Raw genomic sequence first — 22,314 nt, forward strand, 5'->3', positions numbered from 1 at the left:
GAAACTTCCTTTCTCCGTGTTTCCAGCAACAATGAAAATCCAGTGGTTGGGCTTTGTCTATGTGGTATGTTAAGTGCTTACTACGTTCCAGGCACTTGTCAGCTGTGTGACTGTGGGCAAGTCACTTAACTTCTCGGTGCCTAAATTACCTCATCTGTAAAATGGGGATTAACTGTGAGCCTCACGTGGGACAACCTGATTACCCTGTATCTACCCCAGCGCTTAGAACAGTGCTCTACACATAGTAAGCACTTAACAAATACCAACATTATTATTCAGTGCCGGGATGGGTACAAACTAATCAGGTTGAACCCAGTCCCTGTCCCCCACTGGGCTCACAGTCTTAATCCCCATTTTACAGATGAGGTATCTGAGGCCCAGAGGAGTGAAGTGATTTGTCCAAGGTCACCCAGCAGGCAAATGGCAGAGGAGGGATTAGAACCCAGGTCCTTCTGACTCCCAGGCCCGTGCTCTATCCACTAGACCATGCTGCTGTGTGTGCTGAAGCTGCTCATGGGGTTATATTAATGCAGCAAGATGCCAATTGCCTACAAAAGCTCCTGCTTAGTTGCCAAGGGTTTCTCAAAAACCTTTATCCATTCTACCCAAGGGTTGAGGAGAGGCTAGTAGAACAGCATCCATTGGCCTTTCTACTTCTCCTCTGCTATAGGCCCACGTCCCTGCCCTGGAGGCAACCCTTCACATCCTCCCCACCCCACATCATTTGACAGGGCTCTTTGTCTCATTCCCAGATAGTCCTGGGCCATGTCCAAGCTTAATACATTGAGAGAAACTGTTCCTGCAGCCATTTTCTAAAGGTTTGAACTAACCACTGATGAATGTGAGCCACAGGATGGAACAGGAAGGGTCAGGGTATCAGGCCACTGGTAGCTCCCCTCCCCACTACCATCTGTTTGCTTCCTGACTCACAGGGCTGACCATGACAGGACTGGAAGGAGAAATAGGAGGAGGGTCATGGTCAGGGCTGTGGGATGAGGAGAGACAGGTGGTTCTGTATGATAGTCCATCATGATCACTGTCTTTCTAGTGGATAAGGGGCCACTGGGTTATTATTACTGATAATAATGATAATAGTAGTTGTAGGATTTGGTAAGTGCTTATTATGTGCCTAACACTGTACTAAGTGCTGGCGTAGAGACGAGATCATCAGGCCAAGGCCTGTCCTTGGCCTACGTGGGGCTCACAGTCCAAGCGGAAGAGACAACAGGAGTTGATGAGGAAACTGAAGCAGAGAAGTTCAGTGACTTGCCCTAAGTCATACAGCCGGAAAGTGGCAGAGCTGGGATTAGAACTCTCAAGTTCTCTGACTCGCAGCCCTGGGCTCTTTCCATTAAGCCAGGCTGTTTCTCATGGATTCACGTGCAGTTCTATTGCTCTGGAAATAAGCAGAAAATAAGGTGAGATAGCAGGGCCAATGGATGCTGTACTGCTAGCCTAGATTAGCTCTCTCCTTGGCCCTTTGGCGTGATGAATGGCTATAGGCTAGTGAGAAAATCTTAGTAGTAAGGAGGAGCTTCTGCTAAGCAATCAAGCTCCTTGCTGCATTCATTTAAAAGAACCACGAGCAGCTTATTTATTTGAGCACCCATGGGCTCAGAGCTTAAAGAAAGTTAAACAGTCAAAACTGGGAAGTGGGACTAAAACAAATATACTGGGTTTTTCCTCCTATTTTTTTGTTTACCCGAGACCCTGGGGGACCTGTGACACTGGGTCTTCGGTGGTTGAGTCAGAGCCCGGATCACTGCTCCAGACCAGTGAGTTCGGGCTCTACTGAGATTGGAAATCACCATTACAATCAAAGATTCCATTCCAGAGAGGTGACCCAGTTCATGCTTTTCAGCTGGGGAAAGAGCCAAAATAGGGAGGGGTATATGCTACTAGAAAATGCTTACTCTCTTTTAGCTAGTAGGAAGAGGAGGTGGAGTTAAAATTGCAGACAGAGGCAAAGCAGGTTTTACAGGCGAAGTAGAGTTTTTGTGGCCAAATACACAAAGCTGTTCTGTGGTATTCAGATTCACTAGACAGCAGTTATCTCTTGAATCTCTTACCAGCTGAAGGCCTGCCTCAGAATACACACTAAATTGTCAGTCCAAGTCTTTACCCAGGATTACCTGGATAACAGAAACCAAATGAATATGTAAAGGTCCTTTATCTGGGTGCACTAGTCAGAGCCCACAAATTCACTGTGTTTTGAACTATAAGTTACTTGTATTGATGTCTGCCTCCTCCTCTAGACCGGAAGCTTGTTGTGGGCAGGGAATGTGTCTATCAATTCTGTCGTACTCTTCCAAGCGCTTAGTATAGTGCTCTACACATAGTAAGTACTCAATAAGTATCACTGGTGCTGAATTATTTCAGGCAAAAGTTAGGGATTGGGGCCTGAATTTCAGGTCATTTTCTGGCGATGATCCATCGTAAGTCTCTAGCATTCATACTGTAGGAACATGCACTCTGTGTCACTACTGATGATCTCTCTCTTATTCTTAAGGATTTTCCATCACTGAAGTACAGAAGAAACAGGCAATGTTGAATGCTAATAAACAGCAGCACACTGGAAAGCCTAAAGGTGAGAGTGGAGAATTGTGCTCACTGTTTCTTAAGTCCATCGTAACATTTTTAAAAAAAATCACACATTCCAAATAAGCATCAAGGAGGTGCAGGTTCAAAACCTTAAAACCTACTAAATACATTTTTCAGACCTCTGGTTGAAGGATTGTCATCGTTATCTCAATCATGATCTTATTTACTATAAAAGAAAAAGTGTGAGTTGAGGAAAGAGCAGGGGCTGGAAGTCTGGGGACCTGGGTTCTAATTCCTGCTCCACCACTTTTTTGTTGTATGACCATGGGCAAGTCAACTAACTTTTCTGTGCCTCAAGTTTCTACATTTGTAAAATGGGGATTCAATACCCGTTCCCCTTCTCCCTTAGACTGTGAGCCCCATGTGGGACTATGAAGAAAAATTTGTTAAGCGCTTACTATGTGCAGAGCACTTTTCTAAGTGCTGGGGTATACAGGGTAATCAGGTTGTCCCACATGAGGCTTGCAGTCTTAGTTCCCATTTTACAGATGAGGTAACTGAGGCCCAGAGAAGTTAAGTGACTTGCCCACAGTCACACAGCTGACAAGTGGCAGAGCTGGGATTCGAACGCATGAGCTTTGGGACTCATGCTCTTTCCACTGAGCCACGCTGCTTCCTGATAGTTAAGCACTGGGACAGTGCTTAACATATCACAGTTGTTATTGTCAGCATCAGCTAACATCCTAACAAATGCTAACATGAAACACAAGCTGGAATTTATTCCAGGAACAGATTACAATCCAGAGACCTTCAGAATGACAGTGATGTTCTATAGCCTGCTGCTGAAGAATTTCTGCTTGTGAAAGGAGTGAACTTTCAATTCCAGCAGCTCTCTGGCACTAAATTTTGGCCTCTGTTCTACCAGGTCAGAGGAAAATGAGTTTGCAATATACATTCATTTCACCTGCAGCTTGCTGCTCTTGCTACCTGGGCTACAGAGTCAGAGAGTCCTACATTTTCCTCTCTCCACATTTGTGTAAAAAGCTCTCTCACCCAGATTGACGGGATAACAGCAACCATCATGGTATTTTAGAGGTTTACAATTTACTACTCACTGAGATACAAGACTCCCTGCCTCTAATAGGGTTCCCAAGTTATTTATGCCAATTTAACAGAAGAGGAATCTAGGGCAAAGATTAGGTAACTTGCCCAAAATCAGAAGCTGAGACTAGAACCCAGGTCTTTTGACTACCAGCCCCGTGCTCTGTCTACTAGGCCATGCTGTCTGGTGTCCAGAAAATGCAGTCACTTCCTTTCCCTCACTGAAAATCAGAAAGATCTAGTTAAATTTCCTATGCCAGTCTTTTCCTCCTGTTTGATTTAGCACCCAATACTTTGCACCTTAAGGCCACTCAACTACTTTTGTTGATTTATCATCTGAAAAGTGCTTTCAACTCCTAGGATGAAAAATAATTCAGAAATTGAAGTACGTTCCTGTGTTTGGCTAGAATTGGGAAGCAGGATTAGGGGACTTTCTTCTGACAACGCAAGCCCGTCTTTATACAACAGAAGTAGCGAGGCCTAGTGGATAGAGCATGGGCCTGGGAGTCAGAAGGACCTGGAACCTCGGTTTTAATCCCAGCTCTGCTGTGTCGCCCTGGGCCACCACACTTAACACTTACCTCATCTGTAAAATGGGGATTAAGGCTGTAAACCCCATGTGGGACAGGGACTCTCTCCAACCTGATTTGCTTGTATCTCCCCAGTACAGTGTCTAACACATAGTAAGCGCTTAACGAATACTACAGTTATTATTATGCTGACGATGCAGAAATAGTTGTGTGCAGAACACGTGCACAGCATCAGACAAGTTTTCCTGCATTAGGGGAAAACTAATTGTACTTTGGTATAGTTTTTGCATTGGCCTGTGGATTTGGGATGTTGGCTTAGTTTGCAAAGAGCAAGTATTTGAGAGCAAAAACAATGCAGCAAGGCGACTGGGCTAGATTAAAGACCTGTCCCTAGGAAGAGCAGTTAAAAATGTATACTTTCCAAAATGGGAAATGGAGGCCCGAATCTCTTAATTGACTGGCTACGAGCCAAAGTCAGAGGCAGAAGAAGGAATCTGACTCATCTAAATCCCCCCCCACAGCCCTCTACCTGCCAGAAACTCCCGTGGGTGCTCCAACCATTTGTTGTAGATCTGCTTAACGAATTCATTTCCATCTTCCCTGAAAGGAGGTGGGCAACTGACTGATGCACTGCTTTCTCTCTCTCTCTCGACTGCTACAGCCGTCAACAGGCCATACTACGACTTCCTGATGCGTCAGAAGCATCCCACCCTGCCGACCAACCTCCCTCAGCAGCAGGTCTTCATGCTGGCTGAACCCAAGCGCAAGCCCTCGAACTTCTGGCAGAACATCAGCAGGCTGACCCCCTTTCGCAAATGAAGGGGCAGCTCCCCATGTGTGTGTGTGTGTGTGCCTCAGTCTCTTATGAGAAAGCACTTTATTTATCGGACCCAACGAGACTCGTCACCGGTTCCTCCAAGCCCCTGGAGGCAGGAGGCGATTCCCCTGTCCACTTCTCCCTTTCCTATTTATTATTTTGCAGACTCACCTGAAACGAAGAAGTGGAAGGGAAGCTCGGGGTTGTTGGGCTTTGTTTTTGCTCTGTTTCTCGTGTCCTTTGAAGCGAGCCGGGGGAGGGCCGTCGAGGACAAAAACCCATCCAAGCTCTTGCCTCCTGTTTTGAACTCTGGGGCTGCTTGACAAGGGTTTGTTTCACTCCCAGTGGCATCTTGACCCCAGGTGTGGACACAGGGGTTGCCTGTGGCAGGCAAAGCAACTCTGACTTTCAATTCCATGCGGCTGCCATCTTTGACGATCCCTGTTGGTTCCAGAGAACACCTGTCCGGCGTTTCCTGAGCATGCTCGGAAAAGTTCCTTGTTGCTGTGCCCTGGTTTCTGTTTTTTTGGTTTTTGGTTTTTTTTTTAATCCTATTTCATTTTAGAGGCAGGCCACCACCCTCTCCCAGCTCCCTCAGATGTTTCTTACAGGTTTAGCTTTATAGTTTGGCCTTCAGTGGTGTTCAGAGACAAGGCTTCTGAGTGTTTCACTGGCCTCTTATTTTCTTTAACAATGGGGACAAACCCTGATATGTTGAATGGTGCCAATCAACTCCCGCATGAGTAAAGTGCAAGAAACTTGCCATCTAATTTCTGTTTTCCTTCTTTGCATATGTAAATTAGAAAGCAAAAATAATGTGCCTAAATGAATACTGTATCCAACTGTTTCTACTCCTCCTCTTCCCACTCCTCATCTGCTACATTCCTGGCCAATGAAAATCTTATCATCATTTGTAATGTGTTTATTTATGGTCAAAAGAAAAATAGAGTTAACTGTGTATTTTGTAAGAGTTTGTAATCTGTCTTGTCAGATGTTGTTAACTTTGATGCCTGTTTCTGTTGGTCTGTTTTTTAACAAAGGAGAAAAAGAAGAATTCGATTAATCCTTGGTTAGTAATGAAGAAAGATTTGCCTTACAATAGTGAGAGTTAGAAGCCATAATGACTGAATTCTGTAGTTTAGGAAAAGTTTGGTAAATTGGGGACTAGACATTAAAAACAAAAAGTCTCCTGGAAAGCAGGTTTATTGTGAGTAAGCAGTTCAATGCCTGTGGAGTTCAACTCTCCAGCATTAATGGATGGTCCAGTTGATCCAATCTGATAACCAATCTGGTTATCCTGGGATGCCTGAATTCAGTAGCATGTAAAAAGTCATTCTTGCACTATACCTTTCTCCAAGCCAGAGGCTACACTTAATTTCATAAAGAAACTTGTAAAAGTGATTTATAGTCAGTGTTTCTGTCTTTCCTGTTGGTGTCTTGTTTCTCTCATCTCGGTTACCCAACTCTCCCCATCCTACTAGGATACCAGTGAAGACTGACCTTTCTGTCTTTCCTAAAAGCGGGCAGGAGCTCATGTCATCTGTTTTTCACTGAAAGCAGAGATTTAAAGGTCATACGGCTGTTGATGGAAAAAATGGCATCTGTCTCCTAAATAGCCATCCTGGTTTTGGCTAGCCTTGACTTTAGAAATTTAAGAAAATTTCTGAAAACTCAAGAGCCACTCCAAACTGATGCTTTCCACAAGTCAGATTCAATTTACAGGAAATGTGTGCATAACCCAACCAAGCTCTAGTTTCAGCTGGTAACTATGGAAACTAGAGATGAAAGAGCAGTTGTGAAATGGAAAGATTACTTTAGGCAAGGTAGCTGAATAATTCAGGCCTAAAATGCCAAAACAAATATCACTTTACCCAAATTATCAGAGAAATTAAGGCAAATCTGAATCATATTAGGTTAGTATCAAAACTTTTCTCTTGCAATCCATAACCCAATTCATTCGGCACAGAGAAGCAGCTCAACTGATTTCCCTAACTAGACCTTTTTTTTGATGGAACTTGGTAAGCTTGTACTATGTGCCAAACACTGTACTAAGCCCTAGGATAGTTACAAGTTAATTAGGTGGGACACAGTTCCTGTCTCTCATGGGGCTCACAGTCTATCTGTTGCTGACTTGTTCATCCCAAGCGCTTAGTACAGTGCTCTGCACATAGTAAGCGCTCAATAAATACTATTGAATGAAATAAATACTATTGAATGAAAGTGTGGCTCAGTGGAAAGAGCCCGGGCTTTGGAGTTAGAGGTCATGGGTTCCAATCCTGGCTCTGCCACTTGTCAGCTGTGTGACTGTGGGCAAGTCACTTAACTTCTCTGTGCCACAGTTCCCTCATCTGTAAAATGGGGATGAAGACTTAACCTCACGTGGGAGAACCTGATTACCCTGTATCTCCCCCAGTGCTTAGAACAATGCTCGGCACATAGTAAGCGCTTAACAAATACCAACATTATTGTCATTATTATTACGTAGTGGGGAGAACAGGTATTTAATCCCCATTTTACAGTTGAGGAAACGGAGGCCCAGAGAAGCTGTGACTTGCCCACAGTCACCCAGCAAGTAACTGGTAGAGCTGAGATTAGAATCCAGGACACCTGACTCCCAGACCCATGAGCATTCCAGGAAGCCATGCTGCTTCTCTTCAGACCACTCATATATGCCTAGGCCTCTCCCACCCATCCAGAACATTTTTACCAGACACACTCAAAACTCAGTGGCATGTTACAAATTCTTAATCTGCTTAACCTTGGCTATATGGCTCTGCAACACATAGAAATCTTGGATGATTTCTGGCAGCTGAGAACACCCTCTTTCTGGGTTCCTTAAACTATTTCCCAAGGAGAAACATCTCAAATCACCTTTATGATGGCAGAAGTTAGATAGGCAGGGTTACCGTCTAAATAAGTGCAGATCACTTCGCAGCTCACATGTTTTCCCCACTGGAGGCTATGTATAGACAGTAAGAAGCATGACATTAGCCAAACTCTTCCACTCAACCTCTGCATACCATTCTCCTGAAGTAATAGGAAGGTGACTGGTTTCAAGGCTTAATTAAGCACAATTTGAGAGAGTTGGAAAGGACAAAAGTCATTTCTATCCTAATATATTTGTTAAGCACATACTATGTGTCAAACACTGTTCCAAGTCCTGAGGTAGATACAACTTAATCAGACCAGTCGTAGTCCCAGACACACATGGAGCTCACAGTCTAAGTAGGCGGGAGAACCAAAATTGAATCCTCAGTTTTCAGAGGAGGAAATGGAGGTACAGAGATGTTAAATGACTTGCCCAAGGTCCACCCAGCAGGCAAATGGCAGAGCCGGGATTAGAACCCAGGTCCTCTGACTTCCAGGCCTGTGCTCTTTCCACTAGACCACACCATGAAGTTCAATTCTAATCACTTTTCGAAAGTTCAAAGATGGCCCATTATAGGATTTCTAGGGGAATAGTTTATATAGTGAATAGTTAAGATTGGCATCTCATTTTGTCAAGAATGCCATTGCTCTAAAGCACTAATTTCTTTCGTCTTACTTTCATTCTATTCTCTAACCACCCTACCAACCAGTTGCCAGTACTAAGCTTAATTCTACATACTGGGGTGGCTAGACCATACACTTTTCCTAAAACCCAGCTGAAAAGGTAAGAAAAAAAAGTAGACCTGGAAAATAATTTCCCAGACCACAAATCCACATCCCAGCAATACTTTCTATAGAGATCATTTAAATTTGAGGGAAGGCAACTTGTAGAATGTACCAGCCTCTTGGCCCTTCAACACACAAAGGATGTATGGAAACATACTTTTTCATTCATTCATTCAATCATATTTATTGAGCACTTACTATGTGCAGAGCACTGTACTAAGCGCTTGGAATGTACAATTTGGCAACAGAGACAATCATCAGAAAAATACTGCAGAATCAACTTAGTTTGCAACAAATCCTTCAAGATTAGAGTGTACTATATCCACCCCTGTTGAGACTCTCCCATTAAATGTGAGCCCGTCAGTGGGCAGCGATTGTCTCTGTTGCCGATCAGTAGGCACTCAATAAATACTACTGCATGAATGAAATCTCAAAAAGTTTTAAGTCACTTTGGATGAATGTTTAAGAATGAACTTGAAATGCCCTCCCTGCCCCCAAAAGTTGAATCCCAGTTGCTTCACTTCATTTTAAAAGTTGGGGCTGTTTTGGAGCTGTTCAAACTCCATCATCGTCCTTTTCCAAATCAATCAATCAGTTGTAGTTCCCTCAACTACATTATTGGTCAAGACTTTACCTCTAGAAAACTAGTTTTCATTGCTTCAATTTAAAGTCACCACCATTACTTCTCTGCCAATGGGTGACAAATCCAAGGGGAGCTGAACTTCTACTGCACGAACCAGATTAAGATCAATTGACAGAAAGCCGCCTTTGTTTAAGTTGTGTCTGCTTGTCCACATCTTCTTCTTATCTGTTTTGATTGGCCAGGAAAGGGAATGGGTCTGATATGGTGTTTTTCTATCCAAAGAGGTCAACTTCTAGATCAAAGAAGGGTCTGGGAGAAGGATGAAAAGGAGATTCCTCAAAAATGGTGCTCCCGGTAACAGGAACTGGAGATCCTGCGGGCAACCGTTTAGAGGTGTCAGGAGCAGGATAGCTCTTTGGAAGAACATTTCTCCCCTTTTTTTTTTTTCAAACGAGCTCCCTGTTTTCTCCTCTGCCCCTATAGAGCACAACAGCATATACTAGTATTTATTCAGTGCTTCCTGTGCGTAGAGCTCTGTACTAAGCATTTGGGAGAGTACAATAATCAATAGGGGTACTTGAAGGAAAAAAAAAAAGAAGCTTTCCTTTAAGGAAAGATGAATTTAAGTGAATAAGCCTCATTACTCTGCTCTGGTCATGAAGGTAATGATAGTTATGGACTTTACTGCCCTTCTCTCTGTACTAATAGGAAGTACAGAGTTGAAGCATGGTTAAATCCCATCCCAGATTATCACATTTTTGTTAAATCACTGGTTTTAACCTCTTCAGACCCAGGAACTGTCTGCCTGCTATGAATCCCACCCGGCCTTGCAGACAGATAATTGTCCAATTGCTCTGCATAAACTAATGGCTCAGTGGAAAGAGCATGGGCTTTGGAGTCAGGGCTCATGAGTTCGAATCCCAGCTCTGCCACTTGTCGGCTGTGTGACTGTGGGCAAGTCACTTAACTTCTCTGTGCCTCAGTTCCCTCATCTGTAAAATGGGGATTAAGACTATGAGCCCCACGTGGGACAACCCGATTCCCCTATGTCTACCCCAGTGCTTAGAACAGTGCTCGGCACATAGTAAGCGCTTAACAAATACCAACATTATTAAGGGATTCTCAGGATGGGAGAGTTTAATTTCAATCCCTCTTGTTTCACTAGGAAGGGTTACACTCATAATGGATTAGTGGTAACAAAGGGAAAACCCACAACTTTAGGGAAACAAGCAGTAGAAACTCATTTGAAGATCATTACATCAGTCAATCATACCAACAGTGCTTATTGTGTGTAGAACACTGTACTAAGCACTTTAGAGAGTACAATATAACAGAGAAAGCACACTGTGGGCAGGAAATACGTCTACCAACTCTGTAGACACATTCCCTGTCCACAATGAGTTTAGAGCCTAGAGGGGGAATCATGAGGGAAAAAAATGGAAAATAAAATGGAAAAGCTATATTGTCTTCACATCAAGGCTTTCAAAACCAGAAATTAAAAGGATATTGTTTGTTAAAGCTTTATACAGGTCAATGAAGGGACACATTAAGGAAAGTGTTGGTGCAGACAATCGTGGCTTTTGGGACTGATGCATGTATCATTGTGCAGTGCCAACTCCCAGAATAATAGAGCTTGGGGGCTGGGGGGAGTGTGTGGATGGGTTGATTGACTGGACTCTTCAGGTCATCCCAACTGGGAAGTAAGGCCTGAGGATGGATGGGGCCTTAAACCAAGTTTTGAGGAAGTACAGTTTGGCAGAATCATTTAGAACACTATGACTGTTTGGATTCACCATCCCATTCATCTAATCCATCTCACTTCACTTTGAAATCTTTGTAAAGCAAAAGGCTACGATAGTCATAGTGGGTCTAATGTATCTACTCTGTTCAAAATACTGTACTAAATCGTGGGCAAAAATATTCAGGTGAGAATTAGATCCAGTTCTTGACCCCACCCCAAAGGGCTCCCATCCAAGACATGGCCAATAATGAAATGTCCTAAATCTAGTAAAAGCCTTCCCATTTCACTGATGCAGGCCAGACCGGGAGCAACATGGCCTAATGGCAAGACCACGGGCTTGGGAGTCAGAGTTCATGGGCTCTAATCCCAGCTCTGTCACTTGTCTGCAGTGTGACCTTGGGCTAGCCAGTTAACTTTTCTGGGCCTCAGTTACCTCATCTGTACAATGGGGATTGAGACTGTGAGCCCCACGTGGGACAACCTGATACCTTGTATCTATTCCAACACTTAGAACAGTGCTTGGCACATAGTGCTTGGCACAGAGTGCTTGGCACAAGTGCTTAACAAATACCATAATTATTATCATTATTATTATTAAGCTTGTTGTGAGCAAGGAACATATCTACCAACTCTAGTACTGCATTCTCCTAAGCATTTAGTAAAGGGCCATGCCTATAGTAAGCACTCAGTAAGTACCACTGCTTGATTCATTCATTCATTCAATCATATTTATTGCACGCTTACTGTGTGCAGAGCACTGAACAAAGCACTTGGGAAGTACAAGTCGGCAACAGATAGAGACAATCCCTACTCCACAACGAGCTCACAGTCTAGATTGCCATGGATAGGGTTAAAAAAGTGATTTCTCCAAAGTACCGGGAACATGTCATTCAGAACTCTTTCTTAAAAAATCATACTATCATTTTTCATGTGGTTCCATTAGGAAGTACACCCCTAACCCTGCGCCTTTTTCCAGCCTTCCTGAAGCACTACCTCCCAGTCCTCACTGGCAACTAACTAAAATTCCTGATGGCCATTTGGAAATTGTCCAAATGTCCACAGGAAACTGATTTTTCCAATTTGTGGATTATCCGGGCTTTTTGCTTCTTCTCCCCTTGTTGTCCAGTCCTCTACGCATTAGGGACCTCTTCCAGAGGTTAGCGAAGTGAAGCAAGTGAGAGAATGTTAAAATCAACCAAGCTGGCTACTCTTAGCTCCAAAAAAAGCACTTGATGACAAGAAGGTTGGAAGTACGGGCCAAAAGGAGATTTGGGGATCTTCAGGAGCTTTCTGCTATTCAAGCTGTTTGGTACTCCATGGCAATGGATCATCAAGAGGTATTACTTGCACTTCTGAAGTTTAACTCAAAAGCTCAAATTACCAGCTGCTCATTTAAGTTGTTTTTTCTTAAATCAGAGCTATTCAGAGATCTGCATTCATTAGAAACCATCTTGACTTCAACCAGAAATATGCCATCTGTTTTCTGTTCATCACACGCCAATTGCTTTATGAGGACATGAAGAAAACAGGTTCCAAACCCTCCACACTCTATTAGCATCCGGGTGACTAATTTCATAGTTCACTGTAGGGGAGACGGGATAGAATACATAGGTGGTTTTGTGAAGAAAGTAGACTGGATTTTGTTGATGGTCAGCTGAGCTTCCATCTTCCCAGGTCACTATGAACTGCTCAGGAAAATCTGTTCCTACGTTAGAGTGAGGGAGTGTGAAAAATCGGTCCCAACCTACATATACCTTGTTTCAGAAGCTCGGTCCCTAATGGATGGCTCTCCTATGCTTCAAACTCTAGGAGAGAAAATGCTATATTGTTCTTTAATATTTCTGCTCAAAGTGGTTCTGGAGTAGGAGCAGACGTGAAAATAAAAAAAGGATTAATTTTCTAAAACTTGAGACAGATGAAATCATGCCCCTTTCCAGAGCTTCACTAGTTATTCTGCTTCTTTGTTGCCGGGTCTTTTGGGGATCAAACTGAAGGGCAAGTTCCTAGATTTCCACCAAATACTGAGCCATAGCTCTAGAATATATGCAGTTTGAATTCACTGTCTCCCAACAGTGGACTCTAAGAGCCCATCATTGGGCAGGGATTGTCTCTATCTGTTGCCAAATTGTACATTCCAAGTGCTTAGTACAGTGCTCTGCACATAGTAAGCGCTCAATAGACATTATGGAATGAATGGAGGGATGGAGGATAAAGGGAACAGGGTGTGGGAGGAAGCAAAACTTTTTAAATCCCTGACTGTATCCATGAAAGAGTTGAAATGGCAAAATCTCGCCATCCCAAGTGTTTGCCCTATGGCCTTGCCAGGGCTCAGTGGAAAGAGTCCGGGCTTGGGAGTCAGAGTCCATGGGTTCGAATCCCGGCTCCGCCACTTGTCAGCTGTGTGACTGTGGGCAAGTCACTTCACTTCTCTGGGCCTCAGTTCCCTCATCTGTAAAATGGGGATTAACTGTGAGCCTCATGTGGGACAACCTGATTATCCTGTATCTTCCCCAGGGCTTAGAACAGTGCTCTGCACATAGTAAGCGCTTAACAAATACCAACATTATTACCTTGAGGAGAGACCTGATGCACCCTGGTGAGACTCTTCCCCAAGCCCACCACTCCCACGCCCAACAAGAGCTCCTGCCTGAAGAGCCACAGACCACATCCATGCACAAAAACATGTGCCTCCTCCCCACCAGACTACAAGTGTGGTTGCCCCTCTCCTCCAGTCCTGAACCTCACTGACCGCATCCACCCCATCACACATGGTCTACGGGGCCTGCAGCCTTGCAGTGAATCCCCTCTCCCCACCGCCGCCGCCAGGGCCAGGTTTCTCTCTTTTTTTATCGTGTTTGTTAAGCGCTTACTATGCACCAGTCAATCAATGATATTTGTTGAGCACTTACTATAATAATAATAATATTAGTATTTATTAAGCACTATGTGCCGAGCACTGTTCTAAGCCCTGGGGTGGATACAAGGTAATCAGGTTGTCCCATGTGGGGCTCACAGTTTTAATTCCCATTTTACAGATGAGGTAACTGAAGCACAGAGAAGTTAAGCGATTTGCCCAAGGTCCCACAGCAGACAAGTGGCAGAGCTAGGATTAGAACCCATGTCCTCTGATTCCCAAGCCTGTGCTCTTTCCACTAAGCACTCTTCTAAGGGCTTGGGAGAGTATGATACAAGAGAAATCAGCAGACACATTCCCTGCCCATAATGAATTTACTGACTAGAAAAGTTTACTGTCTAGAGGAGCTCTGTACAAAGTGCTGCGGTAGATACAGCTCCTGTTCCACATGGGGCTCATAGTATTAATCCCCATTTTAGAGATGAGGTAACTGAGGCCCAGAAAAATTTAGTGACTTGCCCAAGTTCACACAGCTAAGTGGTGGAGCTGGGACTAGAACCCAGATCCTTCTGACTCCCAGGCTCTTACTCTGTCCTCAGCAGATGAGTATAAATAAGTCAGTCGTATTTATTGAACACTTACTATATGCAGAGCACAGTACGAAGTTCTTGGTAGAGTACAGTATAACAGTAAAACACACATTCCCATCCCACAGTGAGTTTACAGTCTAGAGGAGGGAGAAAAATGGTGGAGCCAGAATTAGAACCCAGGTCTTTCTGACTACGAGGCCCATACTCTATCCACTAGAACACACTGCCTTTGAACCTGAATCTTTTCCTAGCCCAGCTGCTTCTCCTTAGAGACAATGAGACCTGACATTCAACTAATAGTCTCACTGCTGCTTTCTCGCTGGAGGCCAGGGAGGCTTCTCCCTCACCATTTCTCCATAACTCTTAGAGAAAGGGGAAGGCATTAGTCTGGGAAGGGGAAGGCATTGGTCTGCTCCAAATTCCCCAGTTCTGATTTTGCACCATCCCACCACTTTCATCCCTCATTTTCTCCTCTGAAACAGTCATCCACCACTATCACGCACCCTGGGTATTAACTGTCGTCATCTACAACCTTCCTATTCCACCTTCAATTTTGTAAAAAAAATATTTTGATGTTTTCTCTCCTTCTTTGCTCCCTTCTTCCCTAAACTGGTCCTTGGGGATGGCCCTGATCCCTCAACAATTTGGACCATACCAGCTTTCATCATCACCAGTCACGGAACGATTTTTTCTAATCTCAACAACTCTGATATCCATTCTGTTTATAATCCCTTAACCTGCTTGCTCTGCATACAGTAAGTGCTCAATAAATAAGCAGAGAGCTCTCCTGGAGCACGAATCCACACCCTCAACTCTACTTGCTCCAGAGTCCTTCCATCAACCTCACATCAGCCCAACTCAGCCCTGGATCACCTTCACAGTACACTTCCTCTGCTTCTGCATTCATGCTGTGGAAATCCAGCCGCTCGGCTGACTTTGGACCCCTTAAATTCCTCTTTACCCATTATAACTCTGCCCCCTCGTTTGCTCACTGACACTATTCCTCCTCCCATGCCCATTACACCTGCAAACGATACCACACTTTTGACTTCCTTCTGAAAACCTCAAGACCTCAATCCCCCTATCCTCTTGCTCTTGATGTCCTTACTAGCTATTCTTTTGTCAAAATCAAAACGATTAGGCCTGAGTTCCCCACAACATCTTAACCTCACCTCTTCAGCTTCTTTCCCCACTAACAGCCACCCTCTTATCTTTCTCAGCCCTCTCTCATCTACTTTCAAAATTCATTCCCTCCAACTGCACCTCTGATCTCATCCCTAAAAGGAATTTGCTAATCACATTTATTGTGTGCACAGCACTGTACTAAGTGCTTGGGAGAGGACAATATAAGAGTTGAAAGGTACATTTCCTGCCCATATCAGCCTTACAGTCTGGAGGACTAATTGCTTACTATGTGCCAAATGCTGTGCTAAACGTTGAGCTACATACAAGATTTTTGGGTTGGGCATTGTCCTTGTCCCGCATGGGGGCCACAGTCCACGTAGGACTTCTAAAAATCCCTGGACCCACTCTTCTTTCTTCCTCGACCCACTATTCTCAACTGCTCTCTCTGTTTTGTGACTCCTCCCTCTCTGCCTCTAATCAATCATATGTATTGCGTGCTTATTGTGTGCAGAGTGCTGTCCTAAGCAGTTGGGAGAGTGCGGTAAACACACCTATATCTCCCTTTCCTAAAAAAACCTTCCCTAGACCCCACTACACCATCAAGTTATTGCCCCATCGACCTCCTCCCCTTCCCATTCAAACAAATGCAGAGGACCTCCAAATTTACCTCACTAGCCCTGACTCTCTCCTCTGTAATCCTGCACTTTCTCCGGCCTCCAGAACATCTCTTGGATGTCCTTCTGAACACCTCAAACTCAATATGTCTAAAACTGAATTCACTTTCCCTCCCAAAGCCTCTCCTTCACTTAACTCTGTTCCATTCTCATCTCACCAGCCATTGGCTACAGATTCACAACCTTTCCCCTTGACAGTACACCTTCCCCTAAGCAGCGTGGCTCAGTTGAAAGAGCATGGGCTTTGGAGTCAGGGCTCATGAGTTCGAATCCCAGCTCTGCCACTTGTCGGCTGTGTGACTGTGGGCAAGTCACTTAACTTCTCTGTGCCTCAGTTCCCTCATCTGTAAAATGGGGATTAAGACTGTGAGCCCCACGTGGGACAACCTGATTCCCCTATGTCTACCCCAGCACTTAGAACAGTGCTTGGCACATAGTAAGCGCTTAACAAATACCAACATTATTATTATTATTATTATCTGACAGACCCATTAACTGCCTACCTTGAAAGCCTATCTGAAATCACATCTGAATGTGGCCTTCTCGGATTAATTTCTATCTCCACACCTTCTATCTTCTCAACTCTCATGCCAACACTTTTGGGCCTAAACCCTAAAGTACATACAGTGTAATAGCACTTCAGTACATATTTTAGGAACTTATATGCATGATGAAGAGTGTGGCCTAGTGGGAAGAGCACAGGCCTGGGAGTCAGAGGACCTGGGTTCCAATCCTGGCTCTACCACTTGCCTGCTGTGTGACCTTGGGCAACTTCTCCTTACCTCAGTTTCCTCATCTATAAAATGGGGATTCAATCCTTGCTCTCCCTCCTACATAGACGGTGAGCCCCATATGGGGCAAGGACTGTATCCGACATGATTAATTTGTATCCACCCCAGCACTTAGAACAGTGCTTGATGCATAGTAAGTGCTTAAAGACCACAATTATTTTTATATCTTTCTAGTCTATAACTTCTAATTTGTAACCTACTTTAGTGTCTGCTGCCAGACATATTGTTCCTGGAGGGCAGAGATCATGCCCTGTAATTCTGTTGTACCCTCCTGCTTGCTTAGTACAGTGCTCTGCATACAGTAGGAATTCCATAAGTATTAATGGTCACTTTCTTAATACTACTACTACTACTACTACTACTAATAGTATCTGTTAAGTGCTTACTACATGCCAAGCACTGTTGTAAGCACTGGGGTAGATACAAGGTAATCAGGTTGTCCCAAGTGGGGTTCACAGCAGTGGGGCTCAGTGGAAAGAGCATGGGCCTGGGAGTCAGAGGTCATGGGTTCGAATCCCGGCTCTGCCACTTGGCAGCTGTGTGACTGTGGGCAAGTCACTTCACTTCTCTGTGACTCAGTTACCTCATCTGTAAAATGGGCATTAAGATTGTGACCCTCACATGGGACAACCTGATTACCCTGTATCTACCCCAGCGCTTAGAACAGTGCTCTGCACATAATAAGCGCTTAACAAATACCAACATTATTATTATTATTATTATTATTATTATTAATCCCCATTTTGCAGATGAGGTAACTGAGGCACAGATAAGTTAAGTGACTTTCCCAAGGTCACATTCCCAAAGCAAATTGTAGGTATTTCAGAAGCTGAAAAATGTGAAGCCAAAGAAATCTTTCAACAAAAATGTCTGCTGCTTTCCACCCCTTGTCCTCCAAGAGCTTCCCCTCAAAGCCAGGAACCAGCATTTCTGACTGAAAAAATAGCCCCTTAGATTAAAAAAATAAATTGCACCCTAGTGGCAAATTTCTAACGAATTTAAATTATTCTTGTTGTCTTGTGCCTGAAAATAAAATCGTAAGAAAATTATTTTAACCCCATCAGTGTGTTTGGTGCATTCCCTGAAGATGTCACTTGAGCAGGTTTGCTCCTCCCCTCCATGTACAAAACAATGATGATAATTTAACTCTGCCCAGTATCTGAGAAGACTACCCTCCACTTAGAATTATTTACCATTTGTATGGCACTAGATTTGCTAAATTCTTCACGACAGTCTGCATTTGGAACCTTTCAAATAGAAAAGGTGAATGACAAACCTTCCTCTTCCTCTTTACAATCAATGTGATGTAAGAGGCAGAGAAAACAATGCATTCTCATGCAGTCCCTCACTCCCTAGTTATGTCTCTTCATTCTACACCTTTACTTGAATCCCTGGGAAGGCTACCAAGCTGCTCCTTCCTCATCTCTTCAGCTGACTCCTACTCAATTACTTTTTTTAAATAATTCATTGATGGCACTTGTTCAGTGCTTACTATGTACCAAGCACTGTTCTAAGCACAGGGATAGATATAATTTAATTATGTTGTACCCAGTCTCTGTCCCACATTAGGCTCACAGTCTAAAGAGGAGGAAGGTAAGTTTGAGTCACCATTTTATAGTAGAGGAAACTGTGGCACAGAGAAATGAAGTGACTTGCCAGAGGTCACACAGCAGACACATGACAGAGCCAGAATTAGAACCCAGGCCTCTCGACTCCCTGGCCCGTGGTCTTTCTACCAGGCCATGCTGCTTCTACCATCTTATGGTATTTGTTAAATGCTCACTGCAGGCCAGGCACTATACTGTTAGGGTAGATACAAGCTGATCAGTTGGGCCACGGTCCAAGTCCCAGATGGGGCTCACAGTCTTAATCCCCATTTTACAGATGAGGTAACTGAGGCACAGAGAAGTGAAGTGACTTGCCCACAGTCACACAGCTGATAAGTGGCAGATCTGGGACTCGAACCCATGACCTCTGCCTCCTAAGCCCATGCTCTTTCCACCGAGCCACACTGCCTCTGTAATTTTGAACTTAATCTAATAGAGGGTCTTTGATTTGGTGGGTCTGTGCAATGATAATGTTGGAGAGAGAGGAATTTTTGATTGTGAAATTCAAATACCTGTTCTCCTTCCTACTGAGATTATGAGCCCTGTTTGAGATGGGGACTGTGTCTGACCTGATTATCTTGTATCTATCTAGCTCAGTGCTTAGCAGACCTGGGTTCTGGTCCCGGTTCCGCCACTTGTCTGTTGTGTGACCTTGGGCAAGTTGCTTCACTTCTCTGTGCCTCAGTTACCTCATCTTGTAAAATGGGGACTAAGACTGTGAGCCCCACATGGGACAGGGACAGTGTGGAAACTGGTTAGCTTGTATTATTAGGAGTAGTAGTTATGAGTATCATTAGTAATAATAATAATACTTAATAATTATGATATTTGTTAAGCGCTTACAATGTTCCAGGCACTGTACTAAGCGCTGGGGTGGACACAAGCAAGTCAGGTTGGACACAGACCCTATCCTACATGGGACTCACAGTCTTAATCCCCATTTTACAGATGAGGTCACTGAGGCACGAAGTGAAGTGTCTTGCCCAAGGTCACACAGCAGACAAGTGGCGGAGCCAGGATTATTCATTCATTCATTCAATCGTATTTATTGAGCTCTTACTGTGTGCAAAGCACTGTATTAAGCACTTGGAAAGTGCAGTTCGGCAACAGGTAGAGACAATCCCTACCCAACAAGGGGCTTACAGTCTAGTAGGGGAAGACAGACAACAAAACAAAACAAGCAGACAGACAGCAATGCCGTCAAAATGGATAAATAGAACATAGATAAGTCACTTGGGGGAAATGGAGGTAGAGGAAGTAAAGGTGCTTCAGCTCCTCTGAAGGGAACAGACCAGAGACTGGCAACCAGTTGATTTGAGAAAAGGAGGAGAAAGAATGACTATGTAGAGCTGGCTCCATATGCCAGTCCCTTCTCCACGTATTGTTACATCCTGACCTAGAAATACTCTGAACCAGCACTTTTTCAACTAGTGAAGCATCACGGGAAAGGCCTCTTAAAGAAACCACTGTGTTTGCTTGCCATGGGAAGAGGAGGGTTATCTGTAGGGATATATGAAATGCTCAAAACTACTCCTCATACTCCCAACAAATTCCATCCTCCCCAAGGCTTCTCTATAACTGAAGACAACACCGCTATCCTTTCTCATAAGTCCATAACCTTGGCATTATCCTCAACTCAACTTCTGGACTTGGATTTGTGCCCTTTATCCATCCCACCCTCAGCCCCGCAGGACTTGCGCAAATATCCCAAAATTATGTATTTATATTAATGTGCCTCCCCTTCTGCTCCTTGTGGGCAGGGAATGTGTCTTACAACTCTGTTATATTGTTCTCTCCTAAGTTCTTAGTACAGTGCTCTCTGCACACAGGAAGCCCTCACTAAATATAACTGATCTCTCATTCAACCTGCATATTCAGTCTGTCACCAAACCTTATTAGTTCTATTATCACATCTCTAAAATCTACCCTTTCTCCACCCATGCTGCTACAACGCTGATCCGAGCACTTATATCCCACCCTGACTAGTCTCCCCCCATCTACTGAGAGCTCACTTCCTCCAGGAGGCCTTCCCAGACTGAGCCCTCCCTTTCCTCCTGCCCCTCCTCCCCTCCCCATTCCCCCTACTCCCTCCCTCTGCTCTACCCCCTTCCCCTCCCTGCAGCACCTGTGTATATTTGTATATATTATTGATTACTCTATTTTATTAATGATGCACATATATCTATGATTCTATTTATCTTGATGGTATTGATGCCTGACTACTTGTTTTGTTGTCTGTCTCCCCCTTTTAGACTGTGAGCCTGTTGTTGGGCAGGGATTGTCTCTGTTGCCAAATTGTACATTCCAAGCGCTTAGTACAGTGCTCTGCACACAGTAAGCACTCAATAAATACGTTTGAATGAATGAATCTAGACTGTAAGCTCGTTGCAGGCAGAGAACGTGCCTATTATACTGTACTCTCCCAAGTGCTTAGTTCAGTGTTCTTGCTCAATAAATTTGACTGAATGAAAGAATCAGCCTCTTTTCTAATCTCCCTGCTTCCTGTCACTCCAAGTCCTTACTTCACTCTGTTGACCCAATCATTAAAAAAAAAAAAATGTTCATGTCAACCCACCCTTCGAAAACCTCCAGTGGCTGGCCATCCACTTCCGCATCAAATAGAAACTCTTACCATCAGCTTTAAAGCACTCAATCACCTTGGCCCCTCCTACCCTAACTCAAACCACGCACTTCATTCCTGTAACACCAACCTACTCTCTAACCCGATCATCTTTCTCGCTGCAGACCGTCTCCTTGCCCATGCCCTCCCTCTGGTCCGGAACTTCCCATCCACCTCTTATATGACGGATCACCTTCAAAACCTTATTCATTCATTCAATCGTATCTATTGAGGGCTTACTGTGTGCAGAGCACTGTAATAAGCGCTTGGAAAGTACAATTCGGCAACAAATAGAGACAATCCCTACCCAACAACGGGCTCATGGTCTAGAAGCAGGGAGACAGACATCAAAACAAATAACCAGGCAGCAATAGCATCAATAGAAATAAATAGAATTATAGATATATACCCATTATTAATAAAATAAATAGAATAATAAATATGATATAAACACAAGTGCTGTGGGGCGAGGAGGGGGGTAGAGCAGAGGGAGAGAGTCGGGGCGATGGGGAGGGGAGGAGGAGCAGAGGAAAAGGGGGGCTCAGTCACATCTCTTCCAAGAGGCCTTCCTCGACTGATCCTTCATTTGCCCTACTCACACTCTCTCCTGCACCTCCTAAAGTACTTTGATCTATACCCTTTTAAGCACTTGATATTCACCCTCACCCCTATAGCCCTTGCATAGATATCCATAATTCATCTTAACGTCTGACTCCTCTGGTAGACCGTAAGCTCATGAATGTGTCTACTGACTCTATTGTACTCTCCCAAGGACTTAGTACAGTGCGCTGCACCCAGCAACTGCTCAATAATTACAACTGGTTGATTAAAAGAGTGGTATATTCAGGACAATATTCTGTCTCTGGTAGAAGCAGCAGGATGCTCTAATGATTAGGCATGTATCATCTAACATCATGACTTTTCCCAACGAACTTAAATACCCCCTCTAACAGCCTTTATCTAACTCCTCATCTAAACCCTCTTCAAGCCAATAAAAATTTTCCCACCTGAGCCACTCCCTGTGGTGAATTCCAAGTAATAATTAGGGAAACTATTAAGTGCTCACTATGAGGTAAGTGTATGTAC

The 22,314-nt window shown here is 44.0% G+C and overlaps 1 protein-coding gene across 3 annotated transcripts in view; it reads left to right on the forward strand.

Moving 5' to 3' along the window:
* Nucleotides 1–6,390, forward strand: part of ARHGEF4 (Rho guanine nucleotide exchange factor 4) — a 558,628-nt gene extending 552,238 nt beyond the window's left edge. For all 3 annotated transcript variants that reach the window (XM_029064183.2, XM_039912809.1, XM_039912812.1), the window contains 2 exons: nucleotides 2,510–2,587; nucleotides 4,834–6,390. In XM_029064183.2, the coding sequence (XP_028920016.2) occupies nucleotides 2,510–2,587; nucleotides 4,834–4,991 (236 nt within the window). In that variant the 3' untranslated portion in view covers nucleotides 4,992–6,390. The remainder of the gene's footprint in view (nucleotides 1–2,509; nucleotides 2,588–4,833) is intronic.
* Nucleotides 6,391–22,314: the final 15,924 nt, after the last annotated feature.

This window comes from Ornithorhynchus anatinus, chromosome 1 (assembly GCF_004115215.2).
Source record: "Ornithorhynchus anatinus isolate Pmale09 chromosome 1, mOrnAna1.pri.v4, whole genome shotgun sequence".
Taxonomy (NCBI): domain Eukaryota; kingdom Metazoa; phylum Chordata; class Mammalia; order Monotremata; family Ornithorhynchidae; genus Ornithorhynchus; species Ornithorhynchus anatinus.